Source organism: Microdochium trichocladiopsis, assembly GCF_020744255.1.
Source record: "Microdochium trichocladiopsis strain MPI-CAGE-CH-0230 chromosome Unknown B0I36scaffold_20, whole genome shotgun sequence".
Classification (NCBI taxonomy): domain Eukaryota; kingdom Fungi; phylum Ascomycota; class Sordariomycetes; order Xylariales; family Microdochiaceae; genus Microdochium; species Microdochium trichocladiopsis.
Genome location: NW_025763563.1, coordinates 215597 through 233960, shown reverse-complemented (window position 1 = coordinate 233960; position 18364 = coordinate 215597). Strand labels below are relative to the sequence as shown.

The 18364-nt window shown below is 50.9% G+C and overlaps 4 protein-coding genes across 4 annotated transcripts; 2 read left to right on the top strand and 2 right to left on the bottom strand.

Annotated features, from left to right (window-relative positions):
• Positions 1-5097: 5097 nt before the first annotated feature.
• On the top strand, positions 5098-5928 carry B0I36DRAFT_390023 (uncharacterized protein; the record flags this gene model as incomplete). Its single annotated transcript, XM_046161377.1, has 1 exon — positions 5098-5928. The coding sequence occupies exon 1, from the start codon at positions 5110-5112 to the stop codon at positions 5926-5928; it is 819 nt and encodes a 272-aa protein (XP_046003825.1). The 5' UTR covers positions 5098-5109.
• A 2321-nt stretch (positions 5929-8249) lies between these two features.
• Positions 8250-9945, top strand: B0I36DRAFT_258180 (cytochrome P450; the record flags this gene model as incomplete). The annotated part of the gene is made up of 4 exons (XM_046151071.1): positions 8250-8574; positions 8641-8755; positions 8820-9268; positions 9353-9945. 4 exons carry the CDS (start codon positions 8250-8252, stop codon positions 9943-9945), a joined length of 1482 nt encoding a protein of 493 aa, XP_046003824.1.
• Positions 9946-10302: 357 nt separating this feature from the next.
• On the bottom strand, positions 10303-11604 carry B0I36DRAFT_356848 (uncharacterized protein; the record flags this gene model as incomplete). Its single annotated transcript, XM_046157697.1, has 5 exons — positions 10303-10358; positions 10417-10566; positions 10708-10916; positions 11150-11228; positions 11493-11604. The coding sequence occupies 5 exons, from the start codon at positions 11602-11604 to the stop codon at positions 10303-10305; spliced, it is 606 nt and encodes a 201-aa protein (XP_046003823.1).
• Positions 11605-12647: 1043 nt separating this feature from the next.
• B0I36DRAFT_356847 (uncharacterized protein) lies at positions 12648-14512 on the bottom strand (the record flags this gene model as incomplete). Its single annotated transcript, XM_046157696.1, has 4 exons — positions 12648-12748; positions 12966-13712; positions 13765-14194; positions 14333-14512. The coding sequence occupies 4 exons, from the start codon at positions 14510-14512 to the stop codon at positions 12648-12650; spliced, it is 1458 nt and encodes a 485-aa protein (XP_046003822.1).
• Between the last annotated feature and the right edge of the window lie 3852 nt (positions 14513-18364).

Here is an 18364-nt window from a genome sequence, read left to right as displayed (position 1 = left end):
TGCTCCAACCCAGGCTCCCTGGTTGCATGACAGGTGCCCTTCCGTTGACTCCAAAAAGTCATCTGTCCACACAATTAGTGTTACTCGTTACTAATGACGGGGGCATGCACACCTAGTTTGACAGTGCTCGGTAAGCTCTTTCCCATCCAATTGCAGGTGCAGCTCATCGATTTGCCGACCAGCCAGCAGTTGGGGCATGAGTTCGAGAAGTGGCCCCCACATCTATCAAATGAATTCGAGACATTCAGATAGCCGTTGTTCATCCAAAGGCATGGCGTGAGATCCATGTATGTATATCCCGTTTCATTTGATGCTCCGCTTATCCGACAGTCAGCACCAATAACCTTGGTTGTGCCAAATATCTTTGATAGTGGGTCTTGGAAACCGGGGTGATGGATACGGAAATCTCAACACAGAATTAGTAACTGTACTTAGCGACCGAGGGTGTTCGTACTTACTGGTACATAGATCTAAGCTCTTTGGGGTGGTTCCGCTGGAACAAATCCCGCCTGAGACAAAGATGATTGATAGACAAAGTAACGAAAACGATCTCATCTCGTCATGACTCGTTGTGGATCCGTAGATATGTGAGGGATGGACCTCATTAAATAACCACAGCCCATGACTGGCAGGGTCATCATTTCGTGATAATGTGTACCTCCAAAATTGGATATCATCGCATTGAACAGGTGTGCAATAGTAAACTCAATAACGCTACCTCCTAGGAACTTAGACGACGCTGTGACTTTTCTAAATATTTTTGGGCTGGGTTCAATTATTAATTAGTGGAGCTCGAACACTCCTTTGGAAACACTAGCACCGAGAAGAAATATAGAAGGCCGCAGATTCGGGACCTCAAGTATGTCAGAAGCCTTGGCTGCCCAAAGCAGGAGATATAAAGGTGCATGATGAGGAGTTTCCTATAGCCCTAGAAAAAGGTAGACGATAAGTACTTAGGCACAGTGGGGATGTAGAGGGATACCTAGCAAATTTCACTCTTGAAATGCTCCCTGGTATGAGCTGTCTTGTTTATCCCTATCAATTATTTCAGATCCTTGACATAACTCTCGTGATTCCCATCCACATCTGGTGGATTTATCCCATCCTTGAAGGCCTTGACATATAACCGCCCTGTGCGATACGCCTCATTAATCTGCATAATCTTGGCCTGTAGACTGATTCTCATACGCTCGTTGTGTTCTTGGTCATGGCGCACGCCGCCAGGCATTCTCAGCTGCATGTCTTCATTAACCACCTCGTTCCGCTGCAAATGCCTCTTGAGGGACTCCTGCGTTTCCACAAGCAGACTCGCAGCCGGAGGCCCCTCAGGATCCTCGTCGAGGAGCTCAAAGATACGGGTCTCGCCGGCGGCCCAGTCCGTCAGTTTGGGTGGATTGCGGCTTAAGTGTTCTTCAGTCAGCCCCGTAGTCTGTGTCATGTAGTTGACAAACCCCCCGTGACCGAAGACGAGGATTGCCGGCGTCGGCCGGTCGTCATCCTCCACGTATGCGGCCCTCCCAATCATTATGAGCATCTTGATTGCTTCCTGTCCACGCTGGATGAGATGCTCTGGGTGCCAGAGACCGTTTTTGAGATGCCATGGCATGTTGCCTGTGTCGTTCGCCCCTGCCTCATTGCCTTGCGGGTGAGTAGTGTCTGCCTTGCCGGCGACGGCGGCGAGGTTGCCGAACGTCGTGCCCACGAGCAACGCGTCTTCCGGCACGGGCTGCACAAGCTGCTCCAGATTGAAGTCGTCCAGGCCGCCGTGAGGGAGCGTGATGCCAGGCTTCCCTCGCAGCTCCTTGTCCACGAGCGGTCTCAGGTGTTTGAGCGGTCTCGTCCGGTCAGAAAACCACGTTGTCTGCTCGGCGATGATCGACGAGATGGTGATGCCAGATCTGTTATTTAGCCTCTCGGCCGGGAGCGCGATGATGGCGGTCTGGATCGCCCTAGACAGGCTCGAGATGACGACGGGACTGTCAATGGTGACGTGGGAGGTGTCGGGATTGTCGAACATGTCCTGGTACTCTGCTCGTGTCTTGCTGGAGCAGTAGTCGCGGCCAGACATCTCAGCCTTGGACCAGGCTGCCCTTGTCTCGTCGGTAGTCAGCAAGGGGTCCATCTTGCTGACGGCAGAGTTGTCTGGGACGTTGGACTCGGACTCTCCATGGCGGGTGAAGATGACCCTGTAGGTTCGTGGTGCCATTATCTTGTAGATATCCTTCCCTTACTTCCCCCAGGTGTTGGGTCTTACTTGAGGAGGGAGTCAAAATTGAATGAAGGTACTTTTCCCCCTTTCCAGAGTTAAGGTGTTGCTCTTCTTTTTATATGTGGCTCCGCTCTTGTCCAATAGATATCTGCGAACGCCTGGTTTGGCTGCCCGCTTTGATGCTCATCTGCCCGGTTATTGCAGCAAGAAAAACACTGCGCTGACCAGGCAGGCATAGTTTGCCCATTACGCCCGAAATGTGTGCGGTGAAAATCTGATCAGGCTGAGCACCAAAGCCACATGCGAAGTGTCTCTGCATTAGCGTGCATCACCTCACCTTCCCCGGCCCTTGCTACTGCGTGATACTGCTGTATGTCTTATGCCGGCGCTTCCACCAATAATCCCTGCCAAGTCTCTCTTATTACGGCTGCACCGTTATGGCCTAGAGACGGCTCAGGCTGTTCCCGCTCGACGACAATGTGCAGGGACGCATGATTGGCCATTGACTCGGTTGAGACCGTGGTGAGGACCGACAACGGTAACTCTTTATTCCACTTGATTCGGTTGCGATAAGCGGTGAAGCGGAAAGGGGAAAGGGCAGTGGCGCCACATTTGCATGACAAGAAGAGTTTGTCACACCCCGTGCAGTATCTTACAGAACGAGCACCTTTCCTAACCTAGGACACCGTTTCTGGGCATCCATGTTCTCCTTCACCGTCATAGAAGATCTTGGTCCCAGGCAACTTGCCTCTGAGCTTCAGATCGTGCCGCCGCGGCCGCACCACATGCCGGGCGGAAAGCTGGGCGCAGGCTAGGCACGAGCCTCGCGCGTGCGGCCGGGTGGGGCTAGAGCAACGACCATCAACATTTGGCTCAAGCTCTATGGTTCAACGTCAGCCAGAATTCCTACAAATCCGGGCGCCTAAGGGCCAGCACTTACTTTTGAAGTTGTCGGAGGTTATCTCCACTTCACGCACATCAAGTTCCTCGGGCTCGACAAGAATCATGCGGTGGTCCGGAGCCTGTGAGCGAGGCATGGCGACCGATTAATGGTAATGCTTCAATGACCCTGAGTATCGTAAACCAAAGCGTATGTTGGTGTGAGATTTTTGCGGCAAGATGCTACGGCTTCGAAGGAGTACGGCCGGCTTTGACGGCAGCGAGTCTCATCCAGATTGCAGTATTGTATCTTGTTGTCTCTGCGATGCGTGAAATCGCAACGCACTCTGTTACACATTTGTCCAGCAGAAAGAGACGCAAGGTGAGACCAGCAGCATAGGGAGCCATTTTGTGCGGCTGCTGCTATCCTAGCAAAGGCAGCGGCGAGTGATGGCTCGCTCCCGCTTGCCTGGGAACCAGGAAGACCGCGATTGACTGGTGCATCGAGACTTTGCTCTTCTGGCTTACTTCCCTCGTCTTTTCCGCTATTTCCATTGGGGCGCCTAGGAGGAGACAATCGGTCATCAGATCGAAGACGGTGCGAGATTCCGGGCTTTCGATCTTAGAGGATATCCGTGCATGTCGACTCCGGTCCCTTCAGTGCTTGCCTTGTCGATGTTGCCCAGACCAGTCTTTCGCGAGTGGGGCTGTTGGTTGCGGGCGCTGGACATAAGGCTGTGGGGGGTGGCTGAAGCCTCTTGCAGCCCGAGAGCCCCGGAATGTGACGAATGTGATGTCTAAGGGCATAGTGTATGTGCAGGGTGGCTGTGATCTCGCAATGATCCTTGTTATCGCGAGCCAGCTTGCCTGGCCTTCCGTTGGCGGCCTCAGGGGCCATGCACGACCATGCGCTGAAGTCTCATTGTGTGATGGTGGGGCCGTTAGGCGGGCCTCAAGAGAGCAGGCAGCACCCACCCATGCCGGCCAACTTAGAAGCATCTGCAGACTGAACAGCCTCACAAGGACGACTGCCGTGTGCGAGAGCAACGGTCCCAGAGATAATATAAGCTGATCACAGCCTGTACTAGATATTGAAGTGTCGACCGTTCCCGACGACCTCGGAGCGATGGGCTTTGGCCTGAAAACGCATGCAAGTGCCTTGTCCATCCAGAGATGAAGTCCGCCCCACCTTTCTGTTGTGCACCACCCACCCGCCGCGCGCTTCTCGCGCCCAGGTCTCGCAGTATGTTCGCGGATAACACGTAGGGTAGGAGTCTTGTCAATAACACCAAGTTCCAAACGTGCCGCTTCAGGCTCGTATTTGGTGCCAAGCCAGCGACACGCGAGTAACACACCGCCTATCTGTTCGAGATCTCTAGGCACCCTTCGAGCGCCGAGCACTCCGAACTCGACGAGCGCCGTGAGGGCTGGTGGCGGGAACTGGATGGGATCTTTTCGGAGTCGGGTCTTTGTGAAGAGGAAAGGAGAGGGTAAAAACAGTGCGCGCTTGCGATTTGGGGAGCGGCACAGGCGTGTGATGCGGTCAGCGCTTGCGAAGTGGCATTGTGGATGGCCGCTATTGTTTATATTTGGAAGTCCGGACGATACGCCTTATGTATGTTTGCCGGTTTGGCAGATTGTCCTGTGCCATACCATCAACAACCTCACACTGTGACCAAACGGCATACTAAGCTGTATCAAGCTCTACAGGGCTCATAGGCGCCCGATACATACATATTTACCGGTCTCTGTCAGGAGTGAGCGCTAGACGTTTTTGAACGGCCACAGGATTAGTCTTGTATATCGGTGGTCCAATGTTCCGTAGATCAGCCCAGGCCTTCCCTTCACCAACTCTTTGCTTACTCGATCCGCTTACACAAGTACCTGCTTCTACTAGGAAGTTACCGGATACCGCGCTGCGTCAGAGCCGTATTGTCCGGAAGCGAGACAACGTCGCAGGGCATACCGAGTTCCCCGGCCATGTCCGGAATTTGACTACGAAGCGCCATGGGCACTATACTATGGACTCACCATTCACTATCGGCGAGCTGAATAATATTATACTGGAGAAGTCAGCACTCCGCGAACTCTGGAAGGTCCAGCTCAGTGCGAAACAAAACAGACCCACCAGAAGCAGCCTCTATGCTCAAGGAACACAATATCTCTATCATGCCGTCCATCCCCTTGATAACATGGGCCCCAAGTTATGTCAGCCACTCGATAAGCGAGACTTTAAACCTGGCCGCTTGTACGTGTTCCGGCGCGCCTCATCCCCGGGCTACGTCAAGATCGGATGGACCATGAACCCAATCCAGCAACGCCTCAACGATTGGTGCAGGAAGTGCGGCTACCGCCCTATCCTCGTGCACAGTACAGACGTCTTCAAATACACCCAGCGCGCAAAGACGCTCGCGAAAGAGGAGCTGGCGTGGGAGCGTCACAAGGAGCCCCAGTGCGCGGGCTGTGGCAAAGGGCATACCGAGTGGTTCAGGGTCAGCGAGCAGAGGGCAAAAGAGGTTGTCGACAGCTGGGCGTCGCTCATGACGCATGGGGACTTGTATGATAAGCATGGACGAATTAAGTTTAGCTGGACCCTCGCTGCTTTGACGCTGGATCAGGCGAACAGTGATGTCCGGATCACTGCTGAGAGACTGCTCTCCAGCCATAAGGCATTGGAGATGCAGCTGAGACAGGGTTTCGTGCAAGGGGTGTACTATCTTGGCAGCGAAAAGTCCCCGAAGGCTGAGGAGGACTGTGCGGAGCCTCGCGATGGCGCCAATCAGTATCGCAGGCCCTCCATCTGGAGCCGGCTCTCCCGCATTCTCTATGGGCCTCGATAACTGATAAAGCGGCCAGCACAGCACTTGAACGTCAGGTACAGCGGGCAGGAGACCTGTACATGGCAGTTTCAAACAGTAATCCGAAGCAAATAGCATATATTGTTGTGATCAAGATAGATATTGATGCGCGCGCGTGGGGTCAAATAATAGCAGGTCAAGTGGTGATGCCACCTGCAGCTGCCTTGCAGCGACCTACCCCGACGCGCTATCAGTTTATCATACATGAGTGGCGCAGGCAGCCACATGTGGCTGCCACCCTCCTTCTGGCGCTTCAGGCATCAAGAGCTACAATGGCTGCACCCATGATCTCGAGTTTTTCCCGCCTCGGATATGACTGCGAAACACTTCATATAGTTTGACAAGTTCAGTCAGGCTATGCATCCCCTGCGCTCGTCTCATACCGAGCTCCACTGGTCTTGAACCTCCTACCACCGCCGATACTCTCTACATTTCAATCTTGCGGTGCCACACGTCTGCCAAACATGGACTCGTCTGGAGGTAGGACCCATCCATATGCACGGAAGCGCTAGATTCAAACCCAAAATTCCCTTGGTCCTTATTATACCCAAGGGCATGACTAAGTGGGTGCCGCGAGCGTTCACACTAAAGCTTACGGTTTTACTGCTCCTCATGGACCATTATCCATTTCGTTGACAACCAAAATGATCATACTAGGGAGGAATGAGACTCGCGATAACATTTAGATATTATTATAGAATAGGTCCTTAGGATACTATTAACCAGAATGTTGGTTTTCGCGACATGACACAGCCAATTGCTATGAGATCTGGGAAGTTCGTTTTCAATCACTTGGGAGACAACTCCTTCGCGCCGAGCGAACAAGATAGCACATCCTCTTGACCCTCAAGGTTTAACTCGTCGAGGATCATGCTTAAGGACTCCGCCGATCTCGATACATTTCTTGTGAAGGCTGAATGGTATCTGAGGGACCAAGGCGCCACGTGTCCGCTGTGTCAAACGCGACACCAGCCTGTTGGATGGGTGCAAGATGGCTTTGCGTAGGAAGCACGCGGGCAGGCGTGTCGGCTTCCTCCCCGCTATCAATAACACCACCTTTACGCGGCCGATAGGAAGAGCTGCGAGCGCAGCCCAGTCCTCATAGTCATAAACTCCTCGTTCTCATCCCTCCATGGACATATGATGAGGCTTCGGACGCATTGGGTCACCGATATTGAACTTTTTCGTCATAAACTATGTCGTCATGCTGAACGAGTAAGAGACTTTTACAGGGGAGTACGACAAAGCAATAACTGCCCCACCCACTGTTGTCCACTCTCGATATTGGCTATTTGAGGATGAGGCACTGGCCACGTCGCCTCGTTCTGTCTTCAATTTTGTGGTCAGTTTTGGGTTGACAGCGACGAGAAAGCTGGTGATCATGTAGGCGCACCGTGGCCGTGCCAGGGCGAGGACCCAAGTGAACATCAGTCTTGTAATGCTCGTTCGCCATAAGTCTTTGGAAGACGAGGTTGGGGTTTGGGATAGTATAACGTCTCAACTTGTCGCACTCGAGCGAGAGAGACTGCTCCTTATATTTATGCAGCTCGGCCTTGCAGAGTATACTTAGCTGGCCATTTATGCCCCGCTGGGGTGTAATTACGCCGCGATTGACGGGCTGGGAAGAGGTATTTGGCTCCGGGAGAATGGAGAGGATAATGTCGTTTGTGTTATGAGGTGGCACGCCTGGTGCGGTGCAAAGCAGTCCGGGGGAGACGTCTTTGACTTCACGACGCGAGCCAGAAGGCTGTCGATGTATGTGGCAGGCAAGGAGTCCTGAAGAAAGAAAAATCGGCGTTCTGAGGACATCGTCACAGCGGCAACGAGGTGATTTCTCTGGTCAATGAAATTGATATGCCAACTTGACTTTAGACATCGTGGCAGAGATGATGCACGACTTGTTATATTGTTTGGTCACTTCCAATTAGCAACCGCCTACTTCTCCACCGATTAACCTGGTGTGACGGACTGTCAACGTGAAGACACTTCGTATTTGTGATTTAGCATGGATCAATTGTTTGTTTGTGTAAGGGAAATATCCTTACAAACAGTGTTACCTTGAACGGTATTGGTTGTATACAGTAGTCACCCATCCGACCTCTGGAAACTCCTCAATATCTCCATTTCGGTTCGTCTACAACATCGAAGATTACTTACAAAGAACGTCTCTGAACACACGTCTTCGAACGTTCATCAGCGTTTCATACTTGCTGTACAACTCGCCCTTAGCCCTGAGCCACGCGCTCGCGAAGATGGATTCTACTTCCGTAGCGCATCTTCTCCAAAGTGTTTGGTCGTCGTGGATGGCCACTGGCGCGCTCGCGGCATTGGGGTGTCTCGGGTATCTCACTGTGAATGCAACCTACGCATTAACGGGACATCCTCTGGCTGGCTTCCCGGGTCCGTCTCTGTGCGCTTTTAGTCGCCTTCCGTTCTGGATCCAGGTCTTTCAAGGTACTGACGTCCAGTGGATCCACCAACTCCATCGCTACTACGGACCAGTGGTACGCTATGGTCCGAACGATTTAAGTTATCTATCTGCGCAGTCGTGGAGGGACATCTACGGCCGTCCCAATGGCAGGCCGACACTTCCTAGGACGGAAGACTTTGCAATCAAGCCATGGAATGGTAAGTGGACATCCTATCGAATAAGAAGCTCGGTCATGTATGCTTGTAGCTAAGCAGCAGTCACAGGAGTGCCGAGCATTCTGACGTGTGACGACGAAAATCATGCGCGAGTTCGACGCATCTTTTCTCCGGCGTTCTCCGAACGTGCGCTCCGTCAGCAGGAACCTCTCTTTCAAAAGTAGTCAGTTCTCTCTTTTCTAGAGCGTGCCAGTATAGTGGGCCTTGGCTAAAGTTTATCCCGCTAGTACCAAACTCCTGCTAGAGACAATGGAGAACGATCTGAAGGCCGGGGAGAAGCTTGAGATGACTCGTTTCCTGACCTTTACTACGTTCGACATTATGGCAGACTTATGCTTTGGGCACCCACTGGAGCTGCTATCAAGAAACCAGTGGAGTCCCTGGGTCTCTGCCATCTTCGACATGATCAGGATGCTACACGTTTCAATGCTTGTTGACTACTATCCTATCCTCGGTTACGTGGTGCGAAGGCTTGAGCCAAGATGGCTTCGAGACATGAAGTCGACTCATTTCAAACACTCCGCTGATAGAGTAGACCAAAGACTGAAAGAGGGCACAGAGAAGCCTGATTTCTGGAATCTGATAATCAAGACTCGAGACTCGGGGGATGGTCTTAGCCTCGATGAAATGCATTCGAATGCCGAAGTGTTTATGCTTGCAGGCACCGAAACCACAGGTAAGATCACTCCCTTCCCTACCGTCGTCCGAAAGCACGGTGAAATGAGACACTATATCTGATGCGATGGTTCACAAACAACAGCCACACTTCTTGCCGGCCTTCTGTATTATCTCTGCCTCAACCAGAAAAAGCTTCAGTTACTGGTCCAAGAGATCCGCACCGCGTATAGTACCATGGACGATATCACCTTTGACAGTCTAAGTAAACTTGAGTACCTTCGCGCATGCATCAAAGAAGCGTTGCGCATGTACCCACCGGGACCTGCTGGCTCTCCTCGACTTGTGCCAGGAGATGGTCATTCTATCGAGGGTCGATGGGTTTCTGGGGGCACCCGCGTGGTCGTCTCCCCGTACGCCGCTTACCGCTCAGAGATTAACTTCGCCGATCCAGACACGTTTGCCCCAGAGCGATGGCTGAATGCGGACCATGCCGAGGCTGACACGACGGGCAAATTCGCTGGCGATAAAGGTGAAGCACTGCAGCCTTTCTCGGTAGGCCCGAGGAATTGCATTGGGCAGAGTATGGCGCATCATGAGGCCAGGCTCATCCTTGCAGCGCTCCTCCTGCGGTTCGACTTTGAACTTTGTGAGGAGAGCAAGGCCTGGGCGGATCAGAAGGCTCACGCGTTGTGGCTGAAAAAGCCACTGTTGTGCCGGGTTACTCAGGCCGTGTAGACGTAGGGAATGGTGCTCTGCCTATCGAGCGACCAGAGGGATCTCGTTAGCCTCAAAGAATTCTTCAGTCATAGATATTCTAGTGAGGGGGTTGCTGGTCAGCTACTTTTAGACTGGGTGTTGCCGAAGACAATACCATTTAGCTTCTCTAGCACGGCGCCCCTGTACCTTTGGGCCCCATTTACTAGTGCAGCCTATTATAGTACATTCTGCTCAATAGGAATGTGCCCGTCCCGCTAGATCCTGGTTGTAGTTTGAGCTACCATTAATAAATTGTTCGAGAAAACTAGGCAGGCATTCTTTCATAGTGAAATGTATGTTATATGCACGATCGTTAGCCGGCCGTTCTGGGTAGATTCATCGCTTGCTTGCCGTATGCGAGTACCTCTTTCTCGCCGAGAATGAATATGTGTCTTGTAGTATATCGACGAGTCGGGATTGAAATCCCGGCATGCGAATGAACGTGCTTACTTGTGAGCACAAGTCTACTTCCACCCGTGCTTGAGCGGCGGTAATGGAGATCGAAACGCCACCAGCCTCTCCTCAGAGCAAGACCCTGGATGGCTCCACCGGCCTCCTGACCAGGGACGCGCATATCTTGAGCAGAGGCCTTCAACGAACCTGATTTTGAGTTCCTCCCACTTCATCATTATGAGCAACCCTTCAGTGGTTCTTGCGCGACCACATAATGGAGCAGCACTGTCGTTGATGTCCGCCAAAGAGCAGAAGACGGAAATGATATCCCTGCATGTCACCACTCACTATGCAGGGCCAGTCGCTCCCGAGCGTCCCAATACTCCCCTCCAGAGCAAGTGACAAGGCCTTCCAACGGTGTTTGCAGGTAGAGGCGAGGTCGGTAGCGACGCTTCTCGCACTGAGTAGAGGGTTGAGAGGCGCAGTGGCCTGGCCATGGTGCGCTGCCGTTCCGCAGTGCTCCGCGAGGCTTGATTTGCTGCGCAATGGTCTGGTGTCTGCATGTGATACTATATGTTTCTTGTTCAAGCTCTTTCCTGGAGCCTCAGCGCACCAGGCTGTCGGGTACCGCTGCATCGTGCACGTAGCGGTTGAATGGGGTCAGTCGTCCGGGAAACCTTGCCCCTGTGTGCTTAGGCTGCGCGGCGTTTCGGCATCCAGAAAAGTGAAACGGAGTACGGCATAACTATAATGTTACTATTCGTTAGACCTGAATTGCCATAGACGCTACTTTGGCGTGGGAAAATGAGACGTGACACCAGAGTAGACGGTAAGGATGCTAGGGCTTTGACGCCCAATAGCTTCTGCAGCTACATGGGCACGTCAGCGCCATGAGAGTGCACCGTCGTGGGCTTTGAGCTATAGCAGCAAAAAGCAGAATTGGTTCCAAGCTTATGATTCTATTTTTATCAGGCTGTTTGCAGGGTCAGAATTTTGTAGAAATCTCACGATTGCGCTGTCGGGGGTGAGCGAAACCAACCCAGGGAAAAGTACACCATCATGTGAAAAGCGACCCACAGAAATTCAGGAGCGGACCAGCAAACGGGTAAGATATGCTGCCAAATACCACGTACTCGCGTCGTTTGTGCAGCGACTTTTCGAGTTCTGGTGACCATTATTGGAGGTTGCATCGAATTCAGACCCCAACTCGTTCGCATATCTGGGCAACTTGGACAAACAAATCATGTTTAGGAGACTTGAGGTGCAGAGCCATTCTGTAGCATTAGATGAAGCCTTTTCTGCTTAATCAACTGCTTCGCTTGACAACTCGCTTCGAGCGGAGAGGAAGGGGGGCGCAGGCAGGGTGCACCTCCTACCACAGGAAGCACGACCAGAAGGGTGACGAAACACTTGACGTGTGTGAGAGACATACCAGCTATCTATCAAGACTTGGTATATATTGTTGAAGATTGCCATTTCACAGGGTGTCCTTGCTGTCACCTTTGCCGACAAAGATCAATACCTTCCATATCATCATAAGGCAAGATCGGTGAAATAAAAGCTGAGAAGGTCGCTCATAGTAACGGTTCGTTATACTTTCCAGCGAGGTGGAAACATGGCGAATTTCAACATCGCGTACTACTGAGCGCTAGTTTATGGTAGGCTTCAAGTGATTCTCCACCTCTGGAGTCATCTGCAGGCATGATAGCATAACAGCCGACAGAAGGCCCCACTGATGGACTTTTTCTGGCGTCCCGGGGAAACACCTAAGCTACCTCGCGCCCCAAAACGTATACTTAAGACAGCCTACTTGTGTCCAGCCTCCAATGCCCCCATTGTTGCCTGGATAGTAAACATAGTCAATAGAATGTCGGCACACAAAAGTATAGTGGCCTGACTAACACTTGGTATAGTTCTCGCGCACTATGAGATAGGCCGTGATAGTCGTGGGGTATCCGAGAGGATATTGAAATAATTGAGATGAGACATCTGTTCGGCAACCTTCAATCCAGCGGGCTTCGTATTCATAGCTGATTCCATACAGACCACGGAACTGTTGAAAGATCGCTGGTGAAGTTGGTGACAGCTCTGAGTTCGAGTTACTGGAAAATTCTGTTGAAAAATTATTCTGCTCATCTGCATTAATGTCCGCGTGACCGGGGAAGTCACCTGGCTCGTGGCACATGACTGAGCCTCTCATCATTGGCGCCGGTGGGGATTGTGGGGGGACAATGCTAGGTTCCGGGGATGGCGGCGTGGGAGAGGCACTGCTCATCGTGTTAATTTGCTCAGACACGCTGCTCGTGAGGTCTGACACTGCTGCGCTTGTTGGAACCGCCTCGGTCAGTCCAGAGCTCGGAGATTCTCCGGATGATGACGCTTTGGGTGGCTGTAAGGATATATACTGTTCTGGCTGTGTGCTTAGTGTTTGCGATGGCGTTGTCTCTGAAGATTGAAGTACCGCGGTGCTGGTTTCGTATATGGCACAGTTATCTTGACGCCTCCAGAATTGCTCCGGGAAAGGGGTCCAAGCTGCATGCTCGCTATTGAGTTCTGTATACTGTTTCAGCGCGTATCGCTAAGGGAGTTCGGACAGGAAGTTTCACCTTGATTCTCAAACCATATTCGCCATTGAGCTTGGGGACTACCAGTACCCTCTATATGACATCGTTTTGATGCTGGCTGATACTGGACGAGTAGTTTCCCGCGGTGGGTGTTGAAACCGATATCACCACGATCAGGCTGTTCCCTTCCGTAAACGTCCAAGATAGGGCTCCCATCTATCTCTCGGAGGATATCTGGAGCTTTTGTCATGGGCGAATAAGGTTTAACAATTATTGGCGTCGTTTCGTTAAATATGCTTCTCAGCTCCGATATTATTCTGGCGACTTTATCCGGAAAGGCAAGAGGGTGTCCACGAGTCTCTTCATCGTTGCTCCAAACTTGCTGTTCTCCCTCCATGACACGATATCTCTGTATCGGTGTCATGATATAGATATGCGGATCAGCAACATCGTCAAATAAGTTCTCCTCGGGCTGAAGGAAGACGTTATCTCGCAGTTGGTACAGGCCGATCTCATGGAGATTTTTGACATTTTTACCAAAGCGAATGTCCTCAATGGCATCGATCTCAAAACGAGAGTCATCTTTAAATGATGGGTTCTCCCAAATATGGCTGGCCCATGCCCCGCGGGTCGATACAGCCACAATTGAGGTGCAGCCATATAGACCCTGGACAGTAAGAGCCCTAACTTCGTTTTTGAAAGTGATCCAGTTTGATGTGGTCCAAATCCCACCTTCGCCGAAGCCATGAGGTACATAAGTTCCAGGGTCAAGTAAGGCCTTTGCCACCTCTATCATTCCGTATTAGCATGGATGAGGATTGAAGAATCTCTCCTAGCTTACCTCCTCTCATGAATTTGTTCATGTCCCCATTGTAATTCTGAGGCCCTGCCCATTCGGTGCTTGGCGGCTCAGAATCTCTCAAAGGTGGTTGGCGCTTCGCAAGCCCAGCTCTTGCGCTGACACAACTTTCACCGCATGTCTCAGGGCCGCATAGCACAGGTTGTGTTTGCGCCGGAACATAGGTTGTGGTGGTTGATACTGTAGGCACATCACAACCCACTGTCGTACTATAAGAGTATGTCGAACATGAGGGACTAGGCTTCGAGGTCGAAATGCCGGCGGTTGTGGAGCAGACTACACTATAATACGTTGCTAAAGGATGGCCCTGGCACGAAGAAGTGGATGTTGGGCTAGTGTCGGGGATTTGTGTCTGATCGATAGGTAGATTGGTAGGAACGTCAACGTCGAAGCAGTTGCGAATTAGGAAGCCCTGGATTCTGAAGCAAATCCCTGGCAACTTTATTTCCACATTTGCCGGAAAGGTTGGCAAGCAATTCCAACACTAGGAAGTTACATCTGTTAACAACGTAAGTGGCTTACAAACTGAGCTCCTCCAGTGTAAGCTTACAATCAAGGGACTGCCGCCGGCAGGCACAATGACGGGTACCGCAATAGACTCATTACTACCATAAGTTGTGGTAGTTATGATAGTGCCGTCCGTGAAGCCTCCGGTGAGTGTTTCCAACGTTGCGTCAGCAGGTAGGCTAGTAATTGTTTGACTAATAGTTGAAAGGGTGGTAGAGAGCATAGTGGTCGGGAATGAGGCACTGGAGGTCAGTACAGGGGCAGCAGTCGCCGATACTGAATCGCTCACGGACGTGGACTGGAGTCCTTCGCTCGAGAGAGTAGTTGTTATGAGACTTGTCGTCATCGAGCTCATATCTGTTTGTGACTCGATACTACTTGTGCTGGTGTCGTTGCCGAATGGACAGGGTTTGTTAGGAAGACAGCAAGACCCATGCTGATATTGTACTAGGTTGATGCATGACGGATACGTCTGCCCACTGGCTACGAAATGGTTCAAGATAGCAGCGGCCACTACCAGATGGAAGACACCCATTGAAACGATGGTAATAAGAGGATGAAACTAATTATATCTTATCAACTGTCGTTAAATTTCGAGTTATTGTGAAACAACCTTCTCCTGCGAGCGAGCGATCACTTAATAGATCGTCTGGTAACTCCACCACGTTATGCACGAGCGAAAATAACAAATGGTTGCGAGCTAAAAATAGGCAGATGTTTGCTCAAGGAGCATATAATTAGCTTTGGGAAGACTTGGTACCGTAAGCTGTTTGGGTGTTGTGCAATTTTCGAGCATTAGCGCAGCTTGCTTTACAGGCACGGCATCCTTCTTTGATACGGGATCACCCATCTCAGCGTCAAATAATATAGCGCTCGTCCATACTAAGCCTGCGCATCATCCATGCCTGAAAAGCAATATAATAAGGTCTCTACTGGCAAGGACTGGCATGGTGAATGTGAAACTATGGTAAGTTCGTGAAGACAAGTTAACGTTGTTCCTACCGCGCTATGTTTTTGCGGCAAAGTCGCAAGCATGTGGTTCTTGAACACAATCGCCCCAACTGCGAATGGCACCCCGTAGGTGGCCAATCGTGGCTGTTGGGCAGTGTGGTCCCACTTTCGTGGTCCCAGCCTCCTTAGGTGGCGCAGGCGGTCAGATGTGGAGCGCTTGCAGTGCAATTCCCGTCCTATATAAAGGCCCACTTGCCGCATGCCCCTAATCCTCGACTTGACCTTGTGAGCAACATACGCTAGGTTCTCGCGCGTGACAGACTCTTACTTCACCGTCATTTTAACTAAAGGCTTAAGTCGCGAAATGAACAGATCTCAACAATTATCACACAAATGAAGACAGCAGAGATGCATTGTCCCCTACATCTCTTGGCTCAGCCTGGCGAGACAAACAGGAGTTTCGAAATTCGCGCTCCAGAGGCGGCGAGATTGCTAAAAGAAGGCCATGATATAAACCTCAAAGTAAACATGTAAGTAAGCTGCGGACTAGCTAGTAAATAACGATTTACTAAGAAAATCTTGTACACAGAGCACCCTTTATCGCTAAACACAGTCTAATCCCGCTAGGGGGACAGATCCTTGCTTCCCCGCTCTCTCATGCTGTCGGGCTCTTAGACTGGGAATACGTCAAATTTCTCTTAAGCAATGGAGCAGAGCCTTTCACGTTCGAGACTGTGGATTATGCTCGTTACATCGCACAGATATACGGACACCGGAACGTTGGCGTAGGAGAAGATTGTAAAGAGAGACTAGAGCAGTTCACAAGTCAATATGCTCGGAGAGGATAAAGTCGTGATTTAATGGGTTCTAAATAGTATGTTCCGCAGATGGTAAGATAATAAAGCCTACGACGATCACACTTGAGAAAATGACGTTCACTCTATGGAAGAAGAGACATGAGACTGGATGTTTCACGGAGATGGGTATTTGGAGCAGACAGCTTCGGCGGGGATTTAAGAGCCTTCAACCCTTTAGGCCATGCCTTCACTTCGTAGTTTTCTTTTCAGGGGGCCCAGTTACGCTGGCGATGTAACATTAGAAGGGCAAATAATACTAATTATTAAAAGGCGCTAGGCTGCCTATTTCATTCTACGGGGGACACCGGAAGCAATCCAATCCATATATGTGAACGATCGGTGTAGTTGACCCGCCCCTAGTCGCCATTTAAGGAAAGGCAGTTCATTTCCTGTCTTCTCTCTAAGCCGAGCATATGATGGGATATCGCATTTGACCACGATGGCCTCTTGCCCGCTCCTACAGATAGACCAGCGCGATGGCGGCAATTAAGATTGCCTGATGCACAGGCCCACATCGGCCTGAAATACTTACTAGCTCCACGGTATTCTGCTCATTACCTGGTATTGGTTGACTTCCGCCGACGGAGGTCTGCAAAGCCGCTTGAGCCCGTGCAGTTGAGTTGGCATCTGACGAATCGGGTTCAGTCTGTTGAATGCTATCCAGGAGTGATGCAGATGTCATAATGGACGCTTTATCCGTGGTAGTATCTGCCCGTACCATGTCCGAGCTCGTGTTATGACCTTCATTTACGTTTCCAACTATCCCTCCTGTATTATATTCGAGGCTGCTACTTCCGTCGACCTCCTGCGTTATGCTTGAAAAGGAATCTTGGCTTGAAGTGGGACCAACAAGAGGATACCAATCATCTCCGTGTGCTTCTGTGCGCGAGAAGCTCTCCGGCGTGAAGGTGGGCACCACCGGATACTCTGCATATTGCGTTTGAGTTGGACTGCTCCAGGGCGTCTCGGTTGGTTGAATGTTGCTTGTCGGCGCTGGCAAGTAATCTGGCAGTTGTGCATAAGGGTGACCGATTGTAGTTCCGTGATAATATTGTGAGGTGTCGGCTGTAGCAGTCTCGATCGGAGGACTGCCCTCTGTTGGCAGAATAGTGTAGTTATCTGATTCTACCGCCGTAGCATAACTTGATTCCGCGGCGGAGGAGTAATGTTCTGTGCTACTGTATTGGTCCGACGACTTCTCAGTAGATGAAGTAGGGTAATCCGGTGTCGTTCCGGAGCTCTTGCTCGATTGCTCTTTCCCTGTCGTGGTAGATGAACCATGGCTATTCAACGAAGATATGGTGCCTAAGCCTGTCGAAGAGGTTGGATAAGGATCTGCAGGACTAGCGGTGGAATACAGGTCGGATACGAGGTAGGAAGACGAACTCCAGCCGTACGTAGATCCAGTGGAATAACTAGTAGAGTGACCAGTAGATGAGTAGGCAATAGATGAGTAGGCAATAGATGAGTAGGCAATAGATGAGTAGGTAGTCGATGAGTAGACAGTAGATGAGTAGACAGTAGATGAGTAGGCAGTAGATGAGGAGCCCACAGAGGGATAATCAGCGGAATACTGAGGCTGTTCTGAGGTCGTAGACAAGTGTGAAATGGACTGTTGAGTCGTCTCAGATTCGGACACCGGATATGATTCCATCGATTCCGTTACTGTCAGTGAATAGGAATCTGGCCAGCTACGTATAGGAGAGGATGACATGCTCTCTAGTAAGCTGCTGGGCACGGTGGTGGTAGAGTCGCATGGTGATGATGTCTGGCTAGTATCACTCGAAGTCTCTGGATATTGATATGTCTCAGTAGGCGCTGGCTGGATCGGGTAATATGTTGTCGGATTTGCCGTGGAACTGAATAGTGAGTTATCAATAGTTTTGCAGGATGAGACCTGCGCCGCGGATGAGAAAGCATAGTATCCAATAAGTGCGAGGGCCATTATCGGCTCAGACGCTGGGAATGGTTCTCGTGAGGGAGATTGAAGGTTTGCGAAAAGGTTACGCAGAAAGATGGCGCACGTTTTAACAGCAGATATAACTACTTGTAAGCCAGACAACACTAGCGAGACTGGGAATTGACATGATCTAACTGTACTATAACGGATGACTTAATTGTTATGTGTTTGTATAGGGGAAGTCGGCAAATTAATTCCCGTTGGTTATTTGCAATATAACAAAAATTTAACAGGTCGAGCTGTCTATACAAATACAATAATGGCAGGCTGGGTGCGCTATGCTCTGTTGGCAAAACAAACATGAAGC